This window comes from Daphnia magna, linkage group LG2, assembly GCF_020631705.1.
Source record: "Daphnia magna isolate NIES linkage group LG2, ASM2063170v1.1, whole genome shotgun sequence".
Classification (NCBI taxonomy): Eukaryota; Metazoa; Arthropoda; class Branchiopoda; order Diplostraca; family Daphniidae; genus Daphnia; species Daphnia magna.
The window spans coordinates 113,545-134,300 of NC_059183.1; the positions used below are offsets into that span (position 1 = coordinate 113,545).

At 38.8% G+C, this 20,756-nt stretch overlaps 6 protein-coding genes and 1 long non-coding RNA gene across 20 annotated transcripts; 4 read left to right on the plus strand and 3 right to left on the minus strand.

The window, feature by feature from the left end:
* Positions 1 to 166: 166 nt before the first annotated feature.
* On the plus strand, positions 167 to 822 carry LOC116916970 (COX assembly mitochondrial protein homolog). Its single transcript, XM_032922291.2, has 2 exons — positions 167 to 322; positions 395 to 822. Exons 1-2 carry the CDS (start codon positions 268 to 270, stop codon positions 733 to 735), a joined length of 396 nt encoding a protein of 131 aa, XP_032778182.1. The 5' UTR covers positions 167 to 267; the 3' UTR covers positions 736 to 822.
* LOC116916969 lies at positions 788 to 1,954 on the minus strand. The gene is made up of 3 exons (XM_032922290.2): positions 1,643 to 1,954; positions 1,298 to 1,447; positions 788 to 1,232 (listed from the first exon to the last, which is right to left on the minus strand). Exons 1-3 carry the CDS (start codon positions 1,704 to 1,706, stop codon positions 1,000 to 1,002), a joined length of 447 nt encoding a protein of 148 aa, XP_032778181.1. The 5' UTR covers positions 1,707 to 1,954; the 3' UTR covers positions 788 to 999.
* Positions 1,955 to 2,229: 275 nt separating this feature from the next.
* Positions 2,230 to 5,305, plus strand: LOC116916965 (WD repeat-containing protein 37). Of its 5 annotated transcripts, none has more exons than XM_032922281.2 (9): positions 2,230 to 2,380; positions 3,042 to 3,314; positions 3,396 to 3,518; positions 3,575 to 3,763; positions 3,830 to 4,002; positions 4,070 to 4,337; positions 4,412 to 4,550; positions 4,627 to 4,873; positions 4,943 to 5,305. In XM_032922281.2, the coding sequence occupies exons 2-9, from the start codon at positions 3,080 to 3,082 to the stop codon at positions 5,075 to 5,077; spliced, it is 1,509 nt and encodes a 502-aa protein (XP_032778172.1). In that variant the 5' UTR covers positions 2,230 to 2,380; positions 3,042 to 3,079; the 3' UTR covers positions 5,078 to 5,305. The 5 variants fall into 5 exon arrangements, with proteins under 5 accessions (XP_032778172.1, XP_045025301.1, XP_032778173.1 ...); XM_045169366.1 differs by having other exon boundaries at positions 2,323 to 2,461; positions 3,401 to 3,518; XM_032922282.2 differs by having other exon boundaries at positions 2,368 to 2,498.
* LOC116916967 (UPF0598 protein CG30010) lies at positions 5,200 to 6,118 on the plus strand. Its single transcript, XM_032922286.2, has 3 exons — positions 5,200 to 5,388; positions 5,460 to 5,508; positions 5,605 to 6,118. Exons 1-3 carry the CDS (start codon positions 5,200 to 5,202, stop codon positions 6,036 to 6,038), a joined length of 672 nt encoding a protein of 223 aa, XP_032778177.2. The 3' UTR covers positions 6,039 to 6,118.
* A 1,032-nt stretch (positions 6,119 to 7,150) lies between these two features.
* LOC116916976 lies at positions 7,151 to 10,169 on the minus strand. 9 transcript variants are annotated; one of them, XR_006642788.1, is made up of 12 exons: positions 9,756 to 10,169; positions 9,497 to 9,619; positions 9,357 to 9,436; positions 9,012 to 9,290; positions 8,720 to 8,929; positions 8,489 to 8,668; positions 8,318 to 8,409; positions 8,014 to 8,235; positions 7,831 to 7,936; positions 7,608 to 7,743; positions 7,465 to 7,534; positions 7,151 to 7,396 (listed from the first exon to the last, which is right to left on the minus strand). It is a non-coding gene; the product is annotated as an uncharacterized LOC116916976 (long non-coding RNA). The 9 variants fall into 9 exon arrangements; XR_006642789.1 differs by having other exon boundaries at positions 7,608 to 7,936; positions 9,756 to 9,806; positions 9,864 to 10,166; XR_006642787.1 differs by having other exon boundaries at positions 7,608 to 7,936; positions 9,012 to 9,115; positions 9,167 to 9,290; positions 9,756 to 10,159.
* A 79-nt stretch (positions 10,170 to 10,248) lies between these two features.
* LOC116916974 (protein unc-45 homolog B) lies at positions 10,249 to 14,669 on the plus strand. Of its 2 annotated transcripts, none has more exons than XM_032922293.2 (18): positions 10,249 to 10,444; positions 10,533 to 10,923; positions 11,004 to 11,133; positions 11,245 to 11,375; positions 11,438 to 11,606; positions 11,684 to 11,842; positions 11,923 to 12,100; positions 12,205 to 12,367; positions 12,469 to 12,588; positions 12,672 to 12,781; positions 12,846 to 12,987; positions 13,052 to 13,225; positions 13,299 to 13,381; positions 13,439 to 13,530; positions 13,619 to 13,826; positions 13,897 to 14,158; positions 14,241 to 14,409; positions 14,470 to 14,669. In XM_032922293.2, the coding sequence occupies exons 2-18, from the start codon at positions 10,537 to 10,539 to the stop codon at positions 14,574 to 14,576; spliced, it is 2,784 nt and encodes a 927-aa protein (XP_032778184.2). In that variant the 5' UTR covers positions 10,249 to 10,444; positions 10,533 to 10,536; the 3' UTR covers positions 14,577 to 14,669. The 2 variants fall into 2 exon arrangements, with proteins under 2 accessions (XP_032778184.2, XP_045024560.1); XM_045168625.1 differs by having other exon boundaries at positions 10,249 to 10,427.
* Positions 14,243 to 16,268, minus strand: LOC116916975 (E3 ubiquitin-protein ligase RNF113A). The gene is made up of 6 exons (XM_032922294.2): positions 15,976 to 16,268; positions 15,725 to 15,917; positions 15,437 to 15,661; positions 15,180 to 15,363; positions 14,713 to 15,084; positions 14,243 to 14,572 (listed from the first exon to the last, which is right to left on the minus strand). The coding sequence occupies exons 1-5, from the start codon at positions 16,150 to 16,152 to the stop codon at positions 14,742 to 14,744; spliced, it is 1,122 nt and encodes a 373-aa protein (XP_032778185.2). The 5' UTR covers positions 16,153 to 16,268; the 3' UTR covers positions 14,243 to 14,572; positions 14,713 to 14,741.
* Between the last annotated feature and the right edge of the window lie 4,488 nt (positions 16,269 to 20,756).

Consider the following 20,756-nt stretch of genomic DNA (forward strand, 5'->3'; position numbering starts at 1 on the left):
TTACGTCGTTGAAAAGTTTTTAGACCAATCAGGACATAATGAGAATATTTGCGTAGCGAATTAGTAATGTACAGTGAGTGGCATGGCACCATCTCGAATCGAAAGTCTGCTACATATATTGTTGCATCGTTGGAAAGCCACTAGGCCTTGAGTTTCTGAAGTACACAGCAATGTTATGTATTCATAGTTAACCCCATGTCAAATTGATATTTCTGTGTGTTCTTAACATTTCAGTGTATAGGTCACGGAACCAAAAGAAGTGTCATAATGCCTACCCAGGATGAAAGCCACAAGTCAAATTTGACGAATCCACATGGACTAGGTATTATATAATTAATGCAATAGTTATGCATGTGACCATCAATACTTCATTCCTTCGGTTTCTATAATATAGGTGATCCAGACGACCGACGTTTAAGAATAGTTGAAAAAGAAGTACTTATACCGAAAATTATGCGTGATAGAGCCAAAAAAGAAAAATGTGTAGCTGAAGTTGCAGAATTCACGAAATGTTGTGCAGCTAGTAGTTTGCTTATGGCGTATACATGTCGGAAAGAAAATGCCCTCATGCAAGAATGCCAGTCTAGATGGTATAAAGATGAAGGCTTCAAGAAAGAATGTGAAGACATCTACTTTAAAGAAAGGAGGGAGTTCAGACTCACAGGAATTCCCAAGAAACATCGCCTTAAAGAACCTGGTAATGAAACTATTGGTGGCAAGTCAACTGTTGATTGAAGTTATATTGTTTTCACACTGCTTTAATCAGCTTGAAAAGTGAGACCACAAATTATGATGTAGAATAAATTGTATTGATAACTCTGATACATTTGAAGCATAGATCATTGACATCAAATTGTGAGCCCATTGATTCCAAGCTGGGAATGTTACATACCCCACTATATCCACCTATAATGAACTGGGAGTGAAAGAGATTAATTGAAAAGGTAACAGAGTAAACCAGGGAAAATAATTTTCCCCTGATTTTTCCCATCAATGCATTTACTGGTGAAAATTCTTCGAATTAAAGTTCAATTTCATTCCTTCCAGTGGGCACTTGATGGGATTTTGCAACCAGTCCTGGCTTTCCTTAGTAGCCGGCTGTTGCAGTGTTGTAGTTTGAGCTTGGCCTGACGAAGTGTTGCTTTTAAAATTGTGAACAGAATAGCGATTATACAATCCCCAAATAGAATTCATCATTTTGTCACAGTATTTTGACGGTGATGGGTCCACATCTAGAATACCAAAAGAGATATGAGTTAACTATATCAGAGTATTTTTTAAATGATATAAAACTTACATTGGTCATTATTAAATTTATAGTTTATATTGTTATCTTTCTGCCTTTTGCTTCCAGTAGTGGCTGCATTGGCACTGAGGCTCATATTGGCCCTCACCTTCTGCACAGCATGCATTCCAAATGGCATTGATGCCATGGTATGCAGCACAACTAGTAAAAAGAATAGAAAAATCATGGTCAGATTTTGGTCAGATAACCATTAGCTAATCAAATGTTATCACAACAAAACAATGACAAGGTTATGTTATGTTATTGACATAGTGAATGTTTAAGATTTTGGGTAGCAACAGTTGTAAACCTTGATGCAGTCCAAAGAAAAACCAATGAACAAGTGCATTAAATTACCTAGATCACGAAATTCAGCGGAACGAGAATGGACTAGATTGAAACTGGCCCCAGTAACACACATATAGAGTGTATGAAAACTAATTATTGACAAATCTAACAGACAAATGGAATCACAGATGGAAGCGCTCGGAGGTTGTGCGAGAATAGTCTAGCTGGGATAAAATAGAGATTCACGGAAAGTGTTCGGGAGTTAGTGATCGGGCAAACTAGTTCGAAGGGATGCACGAACGCGTTTGTTGGCTTCACGAGACGCGACGGCTAAAATATTAATAACAAGCTCCTCTTTGAGCTTTGGAACAAGATCAACGAATACTTCGCATGGCGAGACCAGCCATGCAGTTTTATTTTGGTTCTTCCACCATCTGGTGGCAAGATATTTGAACTAAAAATAGTGGGCAGTGCGTTAATTTTCAGGGGAGTAAAAGTGAAAATTTAAATTGCAGGAACAAGAAAGAAGTTTTTTGGAATGAACGGGGTTTGACGTACACGAAAAATTCCAGGAGTTTATTTTTGCTCATTTCTTTCTAAAAAAGAATGTTTCAGTTCGAATTAGTTTCCTATATAACCGCTAGTCGTCAACAAACGAAAGAATCGAAACAAGGATATGGCAGAACGGTTTATCTCGTTTTAGTTATAATTTTAGAGAGGCCATTTACCAGTTGAAGTTTCGCTTACTTGTCTACTCTCACGTAGACGAACACGTACACCAATTCCGCTTCACAACTTTGGGAGTTGGTATGTTTAAATGTGATGAAAATATTCCTTGAGGCATTCCAGCTTCATCACGTTGTTGAAACATGTGCAAAGCTGAAAACGGTACTATCCGGAAAAATTCGTTGCAAGACCTATTTAGGTTGGCAATGCCATTCATAAGATTCTTTTCTTTTCGTACTATAACGCATAAATAACTCGTCGTTTTGTACATATATTGTCTACGCAACAAAGAAGCACCCCACCTTGTTAGTGTATTGAAATACTTGGCAGGAAACGTGTAGCTTCTCGTGACAATCAGTCATGCCAGTCGTTTATTTTTATTTTTTTATTTATTTATGCTGTTGTTGTTTGTTTGCTTTGTTTTGTTTTGTTGCTTTCGGTTATAAGAGGATTAGCAGAAGCTTTCCTTTGCCTTACGCGTCCATATACAGTAGGAGGATTGTGAGCTATCCAGAACTTGCGTCACTAGCTAATAAACAACGTTCCACACTGTTGGGTGCTGACGTCAATAACAATTAAATTCAGCAACTCCAAACTCGAGGTTGCCAAACCACATGATGGGCGCTTCTGTAACGTACCCAGAATCAGCTGTTAGCCGTCAACTCAAACTAAAGATTTTGTGACGATTACGTTGTTATTCCCTGTTGTTTATATATAGTAAGGAGTTAACCATTCTTTTTAGAATACCGAAGTTATTTGTAAAAATTGCGAAGTTTCATCATGGCTTCATCGAAGCCGTCCAAAACAAGGAGAATCCGCATGCCTGGCACTCCTCGACCCTCGGGAAGTGATGATTTTGGTGCAGGATTTCTATCGCTTTCGTTTGGTCGAACTGATGCCATGGAAGGCGCTGATCCTGTTTCCATTCTACCTCCCGCGTTCCGTAGCAGGCTTTATGGCCTCTTTAATCAGATTGAAAGGGAATTTGAAGCACTCTATTCTGAAAATCTTTTGTGTAAGTACAGATCATACAGACATTGTGAAACACATTCCACACAGGGGCACTAAAAGTTATCTTTTCTTCATCTGGGTAAAGTGCAGGAAAAGGTTGATTCTCTCAGTGAGCGGACTGATAGGGATGGAGTTGTAGGAGATAGAGGTGGCCTAGATCAAACAGATTTTGACTCTTTCTTCACCAGAAATTTGCTTAAACAAAAATGTAGGTATTTTTCCAACTTTATTATTGTCTGTATTCTAATAATTTGATAACTGTAGCAAGTACAGGAAGTGCCCAAAAAATGAAACCTAGCCATCGATTGAAAGCACAAACCAGCAGAATTGTTTCCAGTTTCAAAGCACCAACCATCACTTGTGCTCTGTCACGACAATTTCGTGGTCATAGAGATGGTGTTTGGGATGTTACAACTTCTAAAACCTTTCCACTGGTTGGCTCAGCCTCTGCAGGTCTCTAAAAATTGTTAACAAGTATCTAAATTCAGAATAAACTGTACAAAATTATGTTTTCAACAGATGGAACAGCTTGCATTTGGAGCACAGAGTCTAGCCGTTGCCTTCTTCAGTATCAAGGGCACAAAGGTTCAGTCAATTCCATGAGGTTTCATCCTACCAAGGATCTCGTCATGACGGCGTCGGGAGACCAGACTTGTCACTTGTGGCAAGCTGCAATTTCACCCGAGCAAATGGTATCGAATTACTGTGGCTTATCTATTACTAGATATAGTATTACGGTATTAATGCGCAGTTGAAAAGTATTCGCAGCAAAAGGGTCTTTCTTCTGAAGAAGAAGTGGAAACATCCGAAAGGGAGGATAACCTAGGGCCAGCAGATGAGGATTACACGCTTCCTGTTGGCCCTTGGGCGACCCTACGTACTCCTGTTTGCGAATTGGTCGGCCACTCGAATGCCGTGATTGCAGCTGACTGGATTGCCGGCGGCGATCAAGCTGTCACGGCCTCCTGGGACCGCACTGCAAATATTTGGGATGTAACTACAGGAGAGCTTCTCCACCAACTTGTCGGTAAAAACGTGGATAATGCTATGAAAATTTTGTTTGCGTACTCTATGAACTATTTCCCATATCTTCGAATCTAGGCCATGACCAAGAACTAACCCATACTTCAGCGCACCCGATCCAGAGACTGGTTGTCACTGCGTCAAAGGACACAACATTCCGTCTTTGGGATTTCCGCGACCCAATACATTCGGTCTCAGTATTTCAAGGACACTCGGAGTATGACAAACATGTTTTTTGTTTGTTTTCTTTTTATACATTATTTACAAAAGAGTCTGTTATAATCGTTTTTCAGGGTTGTGACATGTGTAACTTTTACACGAGAAGATAAGGTAGTTTCTGGATCGGACGATCGGACCGCAAAGGTATGGGATTTGCGGAATATGCGCTCCCCGCTGGCTTCCATACGCTGCGATAGCCCCGTGAATAAGGTGTCTGTTTCGCCATCCAATGTTATCGCCGTTCCACTAGACAATCGTAACGTGCTTCTCTTTGATCTCAACGGCCAACGACTTGCCCGTCTTCCACGCAGTAGCCGCACGGTATGATCAGTTTTGAAGAAACTTATTAAAAAAGAGTGTAATTTCTTTAAATTTACTTCACCATTGTAGGGTCATCGACGTATGGTTTGTGCCACTGCATGGGCAGAAGAGAACATCAACGCTCGTTGCAATCTCTTTACTTGCGGATTCGACCGAATGGTTTACGGATGGAATGTTCAGCCAAGTAAAGAATTGAAAGACTGAAGTAGCTCATCGAAGTTCGTATTAAGCGATTAACATAACACTTCTTTAATAATATTTTTCTCGTTAACATTGTTGCATTATTTAAAGCACTAATAATCTCAATTTTGTTTTTCTCTGTTTTGATGTCTCGTGTAAATCTAACTAGAACAATTAGCACCAGATGTCGTCTGAAAATGTTTACTAAAATGAGGGTGCTAGGAAGTCTAATACAAAGATGTTTCAACCATACTTGTGTTTTCCAATATACTCAAGGGCAAACTCCTAAACCAGGAATACGGGAATATTTCTATTACATCGATCACCAAGGAATGGTAATAAAACCATGATTACTTGAAAAATGTAATTCAGTTTTTGCATAACCGAAGTTCTTCATCCTTAAAAGCTCTTCCTGGATGATGCTCGAATTAAGAATTTTACTTCGTGTTTCAAAGGTTTGAACAATCGTTTCCTAGATTTAGATACCTACTAAGTACTAACTAGGTTTTTTTTATTCATTTTTGTTTTTTTTTCATTTTTTAATCCTGCAGAGCTGAAGTTTCTAAATTTTTTCTTTCAACGATTGAAAATTAATGACACAGAATGTTACCAGAAGGAATTTCCCTATCTATCTCTATGTGGAAGAGAAAGGAATTATATTCGTTGTGACGACCTGCCAGTTGTTTTTACAGCACTTGAAGTTGTTAAAGAAAAGCTAGTTCTCCGTTGCAATTTCACTAACAACCTAATTGTTGACTTTCAACCCACCAAATTGTTCATGGGATCTAGTGGTAGAATTTACCATCCTGGTCCAGACAAACTACATGGTATTGGTTTAATCAAGTCAAGTCTTGCAATTGAATTGAGTCATGGGTTTACATTCGGAGATAATGGCCACCCAACTCATTTTAGCATGAAAAGTTTGTGTTACAAATTGGATAGCAGCTTGAAAAGAAATATGATTGATCTTGGAAGATCAGTGTAACTAATACCCATCACCCAATTGGTCCATAAGTTGTGTTGTATTGGGAATTGATAGTAAAATCAATTGTCTGAAATATTAAATTTTTGTTCTTGGGTTTTTTAAATGCTTGCGCATGATACGAACCTACGACTTTTTCGTGAAATTCTAGGTTTAAAAATAATCTCGACGTTTTCTCGAAAAAGAGTTTCATCCGACTATTTAAGCCCAATTAGTGGTTCCACCATAACACCTTTGAATTTAAAATACTCGTAAACTATAAATTCCAAGCCAAAGCAAACTTAATATTTTACATCCTCGTTAAATTCTGAATCTAAATCATACATTTTTGATGTTGTATCTAGGTTTAAAAAAAAATAAGTCGGGCTTATTTTGTCGGGCTTATTTTTTAAGCCCGACTTTTTCGTGAAAAAAAGTTTTCATCGATCATCGATCCTTAGTTGACATCGAGATAGAGTTGCCAAATAAATGTAACTCATGGCTCTATGGTTGAGCATCGGCGTGGTATGCCGAAGTCTAGGGTTCAATCCCCGGCGGAGTTAACTTTACTATAGAATAAATTGTGTAATGAATTACAAGTAAAAGTCATCACTTACGCTTTCAGGTTAAAGACTGAAATTTCTACTCATTGATATATCGATGATTAAAGCCACTACGGTTGAAGATGAAGACACAAGTAATGATACTATATAACCAAACTTCAAGTGTATTAAGTCACATCATTCAGTGGTGTAATCTAAAGGTCTTGGTATCAATCCTCAAGCATGTAACATTGATTGGAAAATTATCAAAGAATAATGGACTATCAAACGTTAGTAAGTTGATTAAAGGTTGATGAGAAAAATCGACAAAAAAGAGCAAATTTTTTTCAAATATTTGTATTGTATTTTACATCCATAATTTTTTTTTTTTTTTAAGGCAGGGGGAGACACTGCCTTGATCACCGGGGAGATTACCCAGTGGGTGGCTAAGAGAAGCCGGAAGAAGAGCGAAGGTTTCGGACAAGTTTTTACGTGAGCGATTAACCGTTATTCGGATTTGTGGGTAGCCTCTTCGCCCTCCAATGATATCACAGAACTTGAGGACCCCCACGTCCCCTTTCCGGACAGCGCACTCACAACCTTTGCTGCTGATCACAGTAGGGGCATGACCCCCTACGGGCTTATCATAAGTCAAGGGGAAACGGGGCCACAGAAAAGAAGGGAGCCCAGATATGCACTTGAATTTTTTTTTGTAAAAATACCATAACATGAGAAAAAGTATAAGAATCGGGAAATCTTCGGTCGTCCTTCCAACGAATATAGCTTTTTAAAAAACCAAACGCCCATCAACATCCTCTCTAGTCACTGCGATTATTTTGTCTACATAAAAGAAATAAACACGAAGTAAAAGTAAAAAAATTTTGCTAATCAATTGTTTAGTAAAATACCTTTTCGATTGTGATAGCAGCCACAAAAAAATACGTTCCTAAGCGTTTAAACAAAGCACAGCAGGAACAACTGAAAACATACAATAGTTAAGGTAAATTACGATGTCGATTTTCAAGTTGAATTATGTTGAGTTTTGACGTACGATAAATAGCCAACGCCAACTCCTCCATACAGACACAGATCAAGTCATCAACGACCTCAGTTGGCCGTGGATCAATTAAATAAGGGGCCATATTTAATTCGCGTGTAAGGATACAACCAGTGCGTAAAGCTCCAATCTACCAATCCATTTTTAGTAACTTGTCAACCAAGTCTAGCATGATTTGTTAGGATGAATAAAAGTTGTAGTTGTCCTACTCCCGTACAAATATTTTTTTTTCTCCTCTTGACCAGCTTCGATAACGCCAGGAGATACGTCATGTCACGATCAAGGATCGACAAGCTAATTGTGCTAGGCAGCAGCGTTTCTCCCTAATGAGAAAATAGAATGTCATTTCGATTTCTACAACAAATCTTTCTACTATAAACAATATCATAATCCCACGAACAATATTTAGAATTACTGACAACATCAATCCTTCAATCAACAACCGACTACTTGGATTTCGTTGAAATGGATGGAAGTTCTATGCAAAGAACACGCAAGTTGCTTCGGAACACGTCCAAACAAAATGGCCACTGGAATATAGAACAAAACTACCCGTCTTCTTCTCTATGCCCAGCCTCTTGTTACCTCAATTCCAATTGTTTGGTGCTGAGAGATCGGTCATCTTTTATCGAAAAGGCAAAAGTTTAGGAACAGAAGTTCTATGCTTCTGATGAAAAATTATAATTTTTAATAACACATCCTACCTCTGGCAACAGAAAATCAAGATTTCAGGTTGTGACACATTTTCAATACCCAGCCAAGGATAGTCAACCATTCCAGCATGACCATGGTCATGCTATAATGCATCATAAATGTTTTTTTGTTTTTGTTTTTATCCATTCAAATTACGATATAACTTATCACCTGGCTATTACCTGTGTTTTCTCAACGATTCTAGTTGAAGATCAAATGACAGCAGCAACCCATCATGGCATTCACATCGCACGGCCATCACACGAGAATTAACAGGAATTTCCAGACTGGCACGTAATTCGTAATGGCTACCTGCTTTTGCCACCGGATGATCATGCTGGCAAGACACGACGGTCGTAATCCTTAGCAATTATAATTTTAGGGGGAGGAATGCAACATAATGAAATAACTACCAAAGAATGATCCGAGTTGAAAGTGAAAACAATTGATTTAAGGTTTGGCAGGCTGCGTAATATGCACGAGATCTTGAAGTACCATTGTTGTTATGAAGTGCTCCAACAAGAATGAGCCGACGTTTGGGCGAATTATCGGGTAGGCCTACTCAACTAGCTGATGGTATTGGTAACGACATTCCAGATGAAAAGCGTATTGACATTGCTCAGCTTTCAAATGAAAACAAAAAAGAAACTCCGTCACAATGGCAACAAAAAGTTGCGGTATCAAATACAACAAAAATGAAATTACCTTGTTGAAAGAATGTTTCAAATCGGCAAACTATCTGTTTCTTCGGATTACGATTGATTAAATTCACCCTCTATTGGTTGAACCATTAGGCTAGCTCCTTGTATCTACAAAAATAATGAAACAAATTTGCTACTAAATTGATTTCAAACTATTACGGGCGTTTTTTCCTTAATCTCAGCTATCGAAAACGGCCGTCTTCGTTGCTCCATTTTATCCGGACAAACGCCGACGTTCTGGTCGTAAAGACAGGTTTGCCCCCCTCTTCTTCTGGCTGCTCACCTGGTGTAAAAAGTATTCATGTTCGTTGATGCATTGCTACTTTCAAGATTTTCTACTATGACTGACCATGTGTTGTAATATTCTTGCATGATCCTCTTGTGGAAATCTAACAGTTTAATGGTAGATACACGGCAGCTGAAAATTGCCTAAAACATCAGACACAAATTAGTGAAGGGTTCTAACAGTTCTAAAATGACAATACTTACCAATCTGAGCATTAATAGTGATTGAAATATAAGTTGCTGTGTTTTACATACAAAGCAGGCTGGTATTTCAGAAACATTTGTAGAACACATGTTCTTCTGTCACCATACTGATCTCTTTATGTCCTTGGGGGTTGAAAGTTGATCCATGTATTATTGCATATGCCGTGGGTCCATCAGCCAAATTATGAAATGTTAGATAATAAAGCAGTGTGAACATTAGTATGTCAATTAAAAAAATTCATAGGGAAAAATTTATTACACAAAATTTGTCACAAAGAGTGACAATGTGAAGGTCTCACTGAAATAGGTTCTGCCAAATATAGATGGACTATTATTATCAAGATTCGTAAAGTCGTAGTAGTAGTACTTCTATTCCTGCACAAAAATCATCATTGTACACAATTTTCCCATGTGCTCCTTTGTCAGGGCTGGACGTCTTGTATTCGAATTCGACGTCTCTCCAAACGGCAAGGTAGGATTATGAACGAACCAGAAAGACATTTTATTTTCGAGTTTTCTTATTCTGTTAAGAGTTAATGGCAGTGGTTTAAAAAAATTACGTACTCCACGCGACCCACATGTGTCACCCAGGCAGACCACAAAATTTACATTACGCTACAGGGATTTCAGAAGTCTTTTTCCGCTGTCATGACAACTCCAGACTCGAGAGCCATCTAACGCTTGAAAAGCAAAGGAAAGAAAAGCAGACGACGTTCGGTAAGTTTGACAGCTTGCCGGATTATTTGGGTGTGTGCACTTTTTTGTTGGGAATGAACCGTAAATAGAATGATAAAATTAGATTTCTCCCCTTCTTGAACATTCGAGCTTGTTCTTGGTTTCTAGACAAAAAAATTTAAAAAGCTTTCAGTGAGTGCGCTCCACGTTTAGTATTATCTTACGCGCTATACAAGAAACTTTGGAATTACTACAGGTGAAGTACCAATAACGGTGAGCAGCTGGATTTGAACAAAATCAATGTTATCTTTGGATTGTATTTAATTTTCTAGTTTAATTCTTAATTTTTAAAACCTTTTAGGAAAATGACTAATGATAGTCCAACCTCGCAGCTTAAAGAGGCTGGAAATCAGGCGTTTGCAGAGGGAGATTGGGATAAGGCCTTATCGTTCTACACACAAGCTCTTAATTTGATAGAACTAGATACCCCAGAGAAATCTATCCTCTACAAAAATAAAGCAGCTGTTTACCTAAAAGTGTCTGACTATGAAGCTGCCATTAAAGACTGTACAACCTCTCTAGAAATCTGCCCCAATGATCCCAAAGCCTTGTTCCGTAGGTGCCAAGCTTATGAAGCCTTAGAAAAGTTTGAAGAAGCTTACAAAGATGCCAGACAAGTTCATAATTTGGACAAAAACAATAAAGCCATAGCCCCAGTTCTGAAAAGGCTCCATGATATTGTCCAAGATAGGGTATATTTTTTTAAAATCCTTGTTTACTTTTGGTTAAATTTAATCGCTCAGCAAATTCTTGAACATCGCCTGTCTTCCAGATGGCTCGGTTTGCTCAAACTACTACAAAAGTTACCCAAATGATGGAAATCGCATTCGACTTGTCCACGACGGTCGAAAAGCGGGAAACGGCGACTTCCAATCTTCTAGTGCTCGCCAAAGAAAGTGCCGGTATGTTTCCCTGTTCAATTACACTATTTTAAATTAGCTAATTACGATGTTTTTCTAATTGTCTGATTTTGTATAGAATTTTTCAAATTAATTATTCTTTTTAAAAATAAGGAGCTGATTTATTGGTCAAGGAAGGAATATTTGAAAATATTAATTCCCTGTTGAAAAAGGAAACCACTCCAAGTATTGTAGTGTCTTGTATTCGCATCGTCAGTGCATTGTGCAAAGGAAATTTGCCTAGGGTAAGTTGATTTTGTTTACCAATGTTTCTTTTGTATATGTATCTGAATGATTTTACATCCAGGCTAAAATGATTCTTCAATTGCTTGGAGTTCCTTGGCTCCTTGATCAATTAAATTCAAATAATGATGACCAAGTTAGTGCAGCTCAATATTGTTGCCAAACAGTGATCAATACCATTTCAGGTCTAGATTTGAAAGATGATAAACAACCCGATAAGGCGCTGTGTGAAGGTTTTTACATTGAACTCATTATTTCTTATTTTTTTCTTTAAATAATAAAAAAATTCGTGTACCTGAACAAAATGCAGCAAACCGCAAGGAAATCGACACCATTTTAACGTGCCTGATTTACTGTTCTACTAGCCGCACTATTACTGGAAAATGCCGAGATGCTGTGCTCGAATTAATGATGAGAAATTGCGAATACCGTGCCCTAGACTGGGCTGAGCGCCTGGTTGATATCAACGGTATGTTTGATGCGAAGTCGAGCTAAATAGGAAGAGGAGTCACATTTTTCAAACTCAATCTTTCTGGTCTGCGTTTTCAGGTTTGCAACGAATGATGCAAATAGCCAGTGAACTGGAGGAAATGAAGTATGAATCATCGATGGAAATTACAGAAAATACGCGAACCATTATCTCTTGTGCCCTGGGCAAAGTCTATGACAACATGTACTATGATTTGATCAAAGAGCGCTTCAGTGCAAAGATTGAAGACTTTATCCAGTAAGTTTGCTTTCTTTTCCATTGCCATTTGAAGGGGGGAAAAAATGAGAAAAGAACAAGGAAAGAAAATAACTGAGCGATCTTTTGATCGTAATTTTAATTAGCGAACAACTACAAACTCCGGGCATGGAGAGCAAAGTTCGGGTAGTGGTGGCAGTCACAACTCTGCTATTAGGACCGCTTGATGTTGGCAGTTCTATTATAGGCAAGGAAGGTGTTTTAGAAATGATTCTCGTCATGGCCAACAGTGGCGACTTTCTTATGCAGGTAAAAAAAAAAAATTTATTATTTTTGTTTTACTTCTGTTGAATTGGCTGGGAATGAGTTCAATACCTCTAATGACGCTCTTATTGATTAAACTTTGTTAGCGAGTTTCGTGCGAGGCCCTGATCGCTGCCGCATCTAAAAAGGATAAAGCCTCAGCTATTCTAGCCCAAGGTGTCACGATTCTCAAGAAACTCTACCAGATTGGGAATGACAATATCAAGGTGCGTTTGCCTACGAATAGGGATTGATGGCGGGGGGAAAAAAGCAGAGTTAAATGAGTAAAGAGTTGATTTTAAAACTACAGGTAAGAGCTTTGGTTGGCTTGTGCAAATTGGGAAGTTGCGGAGGCACTGACTCCTCTTGGAAGCCTTTCACTGACGGTTCCACCATGAAGTTGGCTGAAGCTTGTCGCAGGTGAGTCTCTTTTTGTTTCAATCTTTTGAATAATTCAATTCACTTCAGCTCATTTGTTTTTTAGGTTTTTGATTAACCCAGCCAAGGACAAAGACATGCGCAAGTGGGCTATTGAAGGCCTCTCCTATTTAACATTAGATGCCGAAGTTAAGGAGAAACTCATTGAGGACAAGGAAGCTCTTCAGTCACTTATTGAAGTGGCAAAGGTAGATAGTGAGAGCATAATGATAGCGGGGAATTTCTTAACGGCAAAACCTCGTCCATTTTCAGTCGGGAGATTTTTCAGTTATTTATGGAGTCGTCTCGACTTTGGTGAATCTTTGCAATGCGTACGACAAACAAGAAATCATCCCCGAGATGCTCGAATTAGCAAAATTCGCCAAACGGCATGTTCCGGAACAACACGAATTGGACGATCCCGATTTCGTTCATAAACGCGTTGATGTACGTACACTGAGGAGATGCGATTATGGAAATAGTTGTTTTTACTGTAAGATTTTTTAAAATTCTTTTTCAGATTTTAGGGAAGGCTGGCGTTACTGTCGGTCTAGTTTCCTTATGCAAAACAGAGAGCGAAAATTGCAAGGAATTGATTGCAAGGTAAAAGTTTTACTCTTCGTTTTTCAAAACTTGAATCTAATTATGTCACCATTCCAGGGTATTCAACGCCATTTGCGAACATCAAAATTTGCGCGGCATTGTCGTCCAGCAGGGCGGAGCCAAGGCTCTAATCCCTTTGGCACTCGAAGGTAAATTGCATTCGAAGATCAGAAGAAAACAAAAATTCGGATAAAAACTCATGATATGGTTTTCAATGAAAATAATTTCCATCATCAGGGACAGCTAAAGGCAAATATCAAGCGAGTCAGGCATTAGCACGGATCGGCATTACCATCAACCCTGAAGTGGCATTCCCTGGACAGAGAATGTGTGAATTGATCCGACCACTCCTCGGGCTTCTAGATCTCGAATGCAATGCCTTGGAAAATTTTGAAGCTTTGATGGCCCTTTGTAACTTGGCTGGATTCGAGGCGCCGAGGAAAAGGTAATTTAACGAAAACAGTGGGCGAAAAAGACGCCTGAACTTCCGGTAATCAACTTGATTTTGACAATAGGATCATCAAAGAGAACGGTGTTAGCAAAATTGAAAATTACATGTACGAAAATCACGAAATGTTGCAAAAGGCGGCGGTACAAGCGATGAGCAATTTGCTCTTTAGCGAAGAAGTCGTGAAATTGTTCGAAGGCAAAAACGACCGCACGAAATACATGATCTTACTTTCCACATCGGAAGACATCGAAATGTCTAAAGCCGCAGCGGGAGCATTAGCCATTCTGACGTCCGTCAGCAAACGGGCGTCGCGCAAAGTTTTCGAGGTCTGTTCTTCCCGCTCTGTTTCAAAGTTTCCCTGTTAATTTTTCCTTATTTTTTTCATTTTTTACATATATTTTGTGCTAGGCTTTGGAATGGAAAGAGATTTTATGCTTTTTACTGAGCAACACAGACAAAGACGTGCAATACCGGGGGGCTGTCATTGTGAAAAACATTGCCAGTCACTCGAAAGAACTGGCAGAGAAATTGCTCGTACCTGAAGTGCTTATGGTATTAGACGTTCTCTCCAAATTCGGTAGGGGCAGATTTCTTTAGATGACTGTGCAGCGCACTTAATCTTTTCTTCAAACTGTAGAAACACCTGAGATGGCAAAAGTAACCGAATGCGTCAAAGCAACCCTACAGCTGGCCGAGCAATGGAAACTTGTCGAGAAGGAAGACGAGTCAGAAGATGAGCTCTAAAATGCAATTGAACAAAATTAAATAAAGCCGATTCAAAATATGTTGTGCCTTTGCAAATCCATTTCGTTAAAGTAAAATACACTTTATACGTCATTTGTCAAGATTCAAAGAAAAAAGAAATGAAATCTATTCATACGTATACGAATATCGTTGATGTGATTGTGTTTAGTCACTGTCATCGTCGGAATCCGTGTCATTGGCGGCCACTCCATCGTCGGCATAGTGGATGTGCTCAATTTCTGTGACGGGTTCTTCCACTTCGGCTGCTGTTCCAGCTGATTTTTTAGCAACAACAGAACCTGAAGGTTGCATCAAGATTTCCAAGTTGTTGAGCTCCTCGTCGCTGTCTGCTTCCTTGTAGGTTTTTCCTTCTTCTTCCAACTTGAGCCGCTCAATGAGCACCTTTGCCGGGTTAAAGACGCCGAAAGTTTGTTTGCCGCAAACAAAACAGCGTTGCGATTTGCGGTAATGTTTCAAGGCGCACGCTTCACAGAAATAATGTTTACACCTGCGAGTGGCAAAAAATCCCGTTAAGTTTCTCGTTTATGCAAATGACGGAACGAGAATAGAATGAATGCGACTTGTTTTTTTTTAAGTACGTACTTTGAGACAACTGGATGTTGAAAGGAATCGCGGCAGATGAAACACTTGAAAGGTAACTCTTCTTCGTCAGAGTGTATTTCATACTTTGCGTCGTCTTCCACCGGCTCACCTTTCCCCCTTTCTTCTCTTTCCAGCTGCCATCCGAATTTGTAATCGGAACGGTCATGCAAAAACTTACAACTGTCTGAACGCGTACAGTAATACACGTTACGAACAATTGAACACAAAAACTTCAATATTTATTAGAGAATACGAACCTCCGAAACCACAGAAACCCGTCTCCTTGTAATCTTTACAAAGATCAGGCTGGTAATCCCATCTCACTGTTGACCTGATGTTGGCTGGCGCTCTCATAGGGCCTTTCCTCACATTGGCAGATGCAGCGTTTCCTTGGGCTGTATCTCTTTTCTCGTAGTACTGGGCATAATTGGCCAACCCACGGTATTTCTTGTCATCTGCCTTGCCTTTCAGCTCTTGCTGGACTGCAAACATATTTTTAATGAGTTTTCTTTGTTGGTCAGGAAATTGAAAATTTAATAGCCTACCCTGTAAAGATTTCTCAAAAATGGTCCTGGCATCTTGATCGATGGCAGTGTCAATTTGAACTGTAGAGGTAGCTAAATCATCTTTCTTATTCTCAACAGTCCGTTCAGACTGGAAGGAAACTGTGACTTTTTCCTTGATTTCTACGTCAGAACTGTTTTGGATTTCTTGTCGTGATTTTTTAGTGGATTTGGACTATCAACATAATCGGGATGAGAATCGAAATTCAACGAAAATGACGTGAGGCACTTACCGTTTTTGCCGAGAGCAGACCTGCCGATTCCTTTTTTCCAGCTCGGGCAACAACAGTTTCGTCTTCGCTGCTACTTTTTTTGTCATCCTCGGTCGTGGCTTTTCTTCTCATGGCTGTCGCCCTTCGTTTCTTGAATGTAAATGTACAAATACTAGATTTACTTTCCTCGTCTGCCATTTTGATATTATTGTCTGCGGATTTTCTTGTTTTTCGTTTGGATCAGACTTGTCAACAAGAAGGAAGAGTTGAAATCTTAAAACGTCTCCGCCGTCGTCAGCTTTTCAAAAGGGATTGCCGGTGCACTGTTGTCTGATTCCCCTAATTGGGTTCTTGATGACTGATTGAACAAAATGCATCCAAAGCCAAACGAAGAAGGGAATTATGCATCCATCTTAGAGATTTACATGTAACATGCAACAAAAAGTTTTTATTATTGCGTGATCCAGATTTGTCAACGGAGAGCTGCACGATATACGTCGGTATTAATGAACCCTCTGTAGACAAAAACTCGCTCGAGACTTTGGAACGTCATCCGTGTGCTGTGCATATCTGTTGAACAGAAAATCCACTTTTTAAAATGCAGAATATTCTTCTTATTAGGGGATAACATCTTTGACATCTTATACTTGTTGATTTACATCATTATAAGAAACCGATAGGCATATACGTGGTATTATTCTATATAGTCTATAGGCATAAGCTATACGTACATTTTTGCATGAGCCGTGCAATGTCGAACGACTTTTTGGGTCTGATTTATTTTCGTCGTGAAAATGAAATGGATGGAGAATCACGTTACCTGAAAAAAAAAATCTCTGGAGACTCGATTACGCAGAGGCAAGTCAAGCAGCAAAAGGCAGGGCATCCTTTCATTAATTAGAAGGTTCTCTGCTGCTGTATAATCATCTCTGTACCTTAGCCTCTTGTTCGCTCTCTAGATACACGCCTTCTGGCGATCAATTAGAAAAGACTGCCGAAGCTTTTAAGAACCTTTTCACCACACACATATGACTGAATAATTCAATTTTCATATGCTTTTCTTTCTTGGCCACGACCGACTATAGCGGTAAGAATATTTTGGTCTCTTGTCTGCTATATCTACTCTCAGCACGGTCTTCTTTTCTTACTTGGTACTTTTTCTTTATTTTTTTTTTGTCTGTCGCTGGTCTTATTATTTCTCAGGTCTAGTGAGTTTGTTAGCCCATCGCTTGATGATTGTCTTACGGATGCCTTAATTAGCCAACCAGCAGCAAGCACTTTTCATCAAGTTGAATATAATAAAGTCTGTGCGAATAGACCGTCAAAAGTGGGAGGAAACGGAGCATCCTCTAATACAAAAGAAAACCGCAGGTGGACCTCTTTATTTGAATTAAAAGCTACATGATCCTTAATATGTCTATCATTTTTTTTTTATGAATCGCATTTGGTGAGGTTGTGAATAAATAGATTTATATAGAGGTAGATGGTACATATAATTCGTTGCTTAAAAAATCCGACGAAAACAAAGTTCAATTTGACGAATTTCAGAAACTTTTTCTGTGGATTGGCGTGAATAAAGGCTACATCAGTTTTGTTACAAACGGTTTCAATAGACCAAAGGCGAATAAATGATGAATCATAGATGAATGATCCACATCGCCTTTTTAGACATTGATAGAAAATGCGCCTTTTGAACAGGAGCAAGATCAAGAATAACCTTTTTGTGTATTCGGGTATATATATATGCACACTCGCAAGTTGCATATAGCTAATGAGCTGTAACTGATGGGGTCTTGGATAGACTTTCTCCCATGTCCACGTTATATCTCCCAGTAGCTATATGCATTATATAAGCCAATAGCCCTAATATTCTGTCTATAATTGAGGCGTCTTTTGTCCTGGGCTGAACTGTGACTTTTAATGATCTTTAAGGTGCTGGTGTTGTAATTGGGACGACTATTTAATGTCTGTTATATTTTGTATGTATATAGCTATACAGTATATAAACGAGGCACATAAAGATCCCTCGAATAACTTGTTGGCGAATAAGTTTTGTCGGTACACCAGCAGCCATACAGAAACGTATACGCCTAATCATCCAAGTCTAACAAAATAAACTTATTTCACCATTTATGGATCCCTTGGATAAGATAATGGCCTTTTTGCTGCCCAAATTTCCACCAAACGAAAAATCAAATTGCAAGAGTTTCTCTTTTGATATAAGTAGACTGCCACGGACCTGAGAGAGGGATACCAACACACAGCATCTATAAGCTTCAATATTTAAATCTGATTGGCTGTGCAGAGAGTTCTCTTTTTCTTTCCATTTTCAGCGCTCATCATTTTCGTTCCCTATATATCCTATATACAGTGGGTACCGAAAGTATCCGTACGGCTGAGAGGATCAGTAGGGAAAACGCGTTTTTCAAAACGCTCCCATAAATAAATTCTCGGTGGAATTCAATAAAAAAATTTCGTAAGGTTAATTTGGAGTTTCATGTGATTTTTTTTAGAATTTTTCAACAACGCGATATGTGGTTTGTATCGCGTTCCAAAGTATCCGGGGGGGGGCTTACTTTGGAAGCCTGTTATTCGGTAACTACCTAATATTATAGGGTGGGAAGTTCTTAAAAAAAGAGCTGCATTAGCTCTATATGTGATTATCAGAACATATTTTTTGAGTTTCATTTATAGTAATGAAATTCAATATGAAAACACGGATTATAATTTTTCCGTTTTTTCTCCTCGATTCCCTTCACCAGTGTTGCCATATCCCAAAATCATTACCCTTTCTCTTTCTTTTCACGGAAAAAGATTGCCGTCCCTAGCGAGCATTCATGGGGGGACGGCAATCTTTTCCGTCGGAAGAAAAAAGAGAAAGGGTAATGATTTTGGGATATGGCAACACTGGTGAAGGGGAATCGAGGGAGAAAAAACGGAAAAATTATAATCCGTGTTTTCATATTGAATTTCATTACTATAAATGAAACTCAAAAAATATGTTCTGATAATCACATATAGAGCTAATGCAGCTCTTTTTTTAAGAACTTTCCACCCTATAATATTAGGTAGTTACCGAATAACAGGCTTCCAAAGTAAGCCAATTCCCTACTGGGCCTCTCGTACTTTGGAACGCGATACAAACCACATATCGCGTTGTTGAAAAATTCTAAAAAAAATCGCATGAAACCCCACCCTAATATTAACCTTACGAAATTTTTTATTGAATTCCACCGAGAATTCTATTTATGGGAGTGTTTTGAAAAACGCGTTTTCCCTACTGATCCTCTCAGCCGTACGGATACTTTCGGTACCCACTGTACATTTCCACGTGTGTGATGTGGTGTCTATAGTCTTAAATTTAAAAAAAGAGATTGGGAGCTAATTTACGAAAGAGAGAAGCAATATAATATGCAGCAGCAATTGATCCTCTTTTCTTTGTGATTATTCCTCCTTCCTATTAGTCTACGCCTTCCCGTATAGGCTATATTATTATTTTCTACACATCTTTTCGGGGGCCCGTCTGTTGCTGGTTCCGGCTCCGGGGATGCCCAGCATGCACCGATAAATATTCCAGCAGCGCTAAACTCTTTTTCTTGCTTTCTTTGCTTTTCTTTCTTTCTTTCTTTCTTTCTTTCTTTCTTTCTTTCTTTCTCTCATGATGTAATAATGCTGTTTAGTCAAAGACAAAGAAAAGAACGGCGCTCACGCTATAGCACATCACAGCATGTGTAGACTGTAGCAATTTTTTAGCGAATCGTTATGAGTTGCTTCCATTGTTATTTGAATTTGCCCAGTAGTCTGGCCCAACCTTTTTTCATCGTTATTTTTTTCTTCTTCTTGTGACTATGCCATTTGCTATCCCAAGTGGGTGGATCTACACGAAAAATGATAAGAACAGGAAATAAATCATTGAAGAAAAACAAAAAGGTGAATCGAATTCTTGGTTTTTGCATATTAAGGCCGCGTAATAAATATACTTATTGTATATACGTACCTATAATATTTACTCACTGATACAGTCTACATAGATTTTAAGCTTCTTTTGCCGTCGTTGTTCTTTACGTCTTCGACGAACCGCAAACAAAAGAAAAAACGAGGCAACCCAAAAGCAGCTTATATTTGCATCTTTCTTGTGCAACTTTGTTTCCATCATTTCGTTGCATCGTCGCGATATTGCTTGTTCTTGTATATTTTCAGCTTTGAATATTGGGACTTGGGCGAAGAAAGGGGGCCGTGGCTGATAGATGAGAACTCTGATGGGCTGGAAAATATTCAAATCGTTTCCTTATATTTAGTTGGTTATATCTACGGCCTTTTATAAATAGTGGAGCAATGAGCACAAAAGAAAAAGGCGAACCGCACGCGGGCAGTGAATGACGATGTGCACCTCAGCCAAAACTATTCGGTTTTTCCACTCTTTTAGAACAAAAAAAAAAAAAAAAAGGGAAAATGGAAAAGAAGCTTATCAATGTGGCTGGGTTCATAAATATTTTTTAGAATATTTGGTATTAGAGAAATATCTGTAAGAAGAAGAAAAGAGATTTGATGATTTTCAATCGCCAACATCTCATCAGATTGCATCTAGATAGGCTCACTCCCTTTTATCGCGTTCCCCCACCCCCTTCCCCCCCTTCCATCTCACAGATATTAGCCGATTGAAAGAATAGAGGTAAATACCCCCCCTGATAAAAAAAAAAACCCTTTGCCGAATAAACAAAACGAAAGGAGAAAAGAATTAAATACATGAAATAAAAAGGGAGAAGAGATGAAGAGTTCAGTGAATCGTGAATTCCCGCATG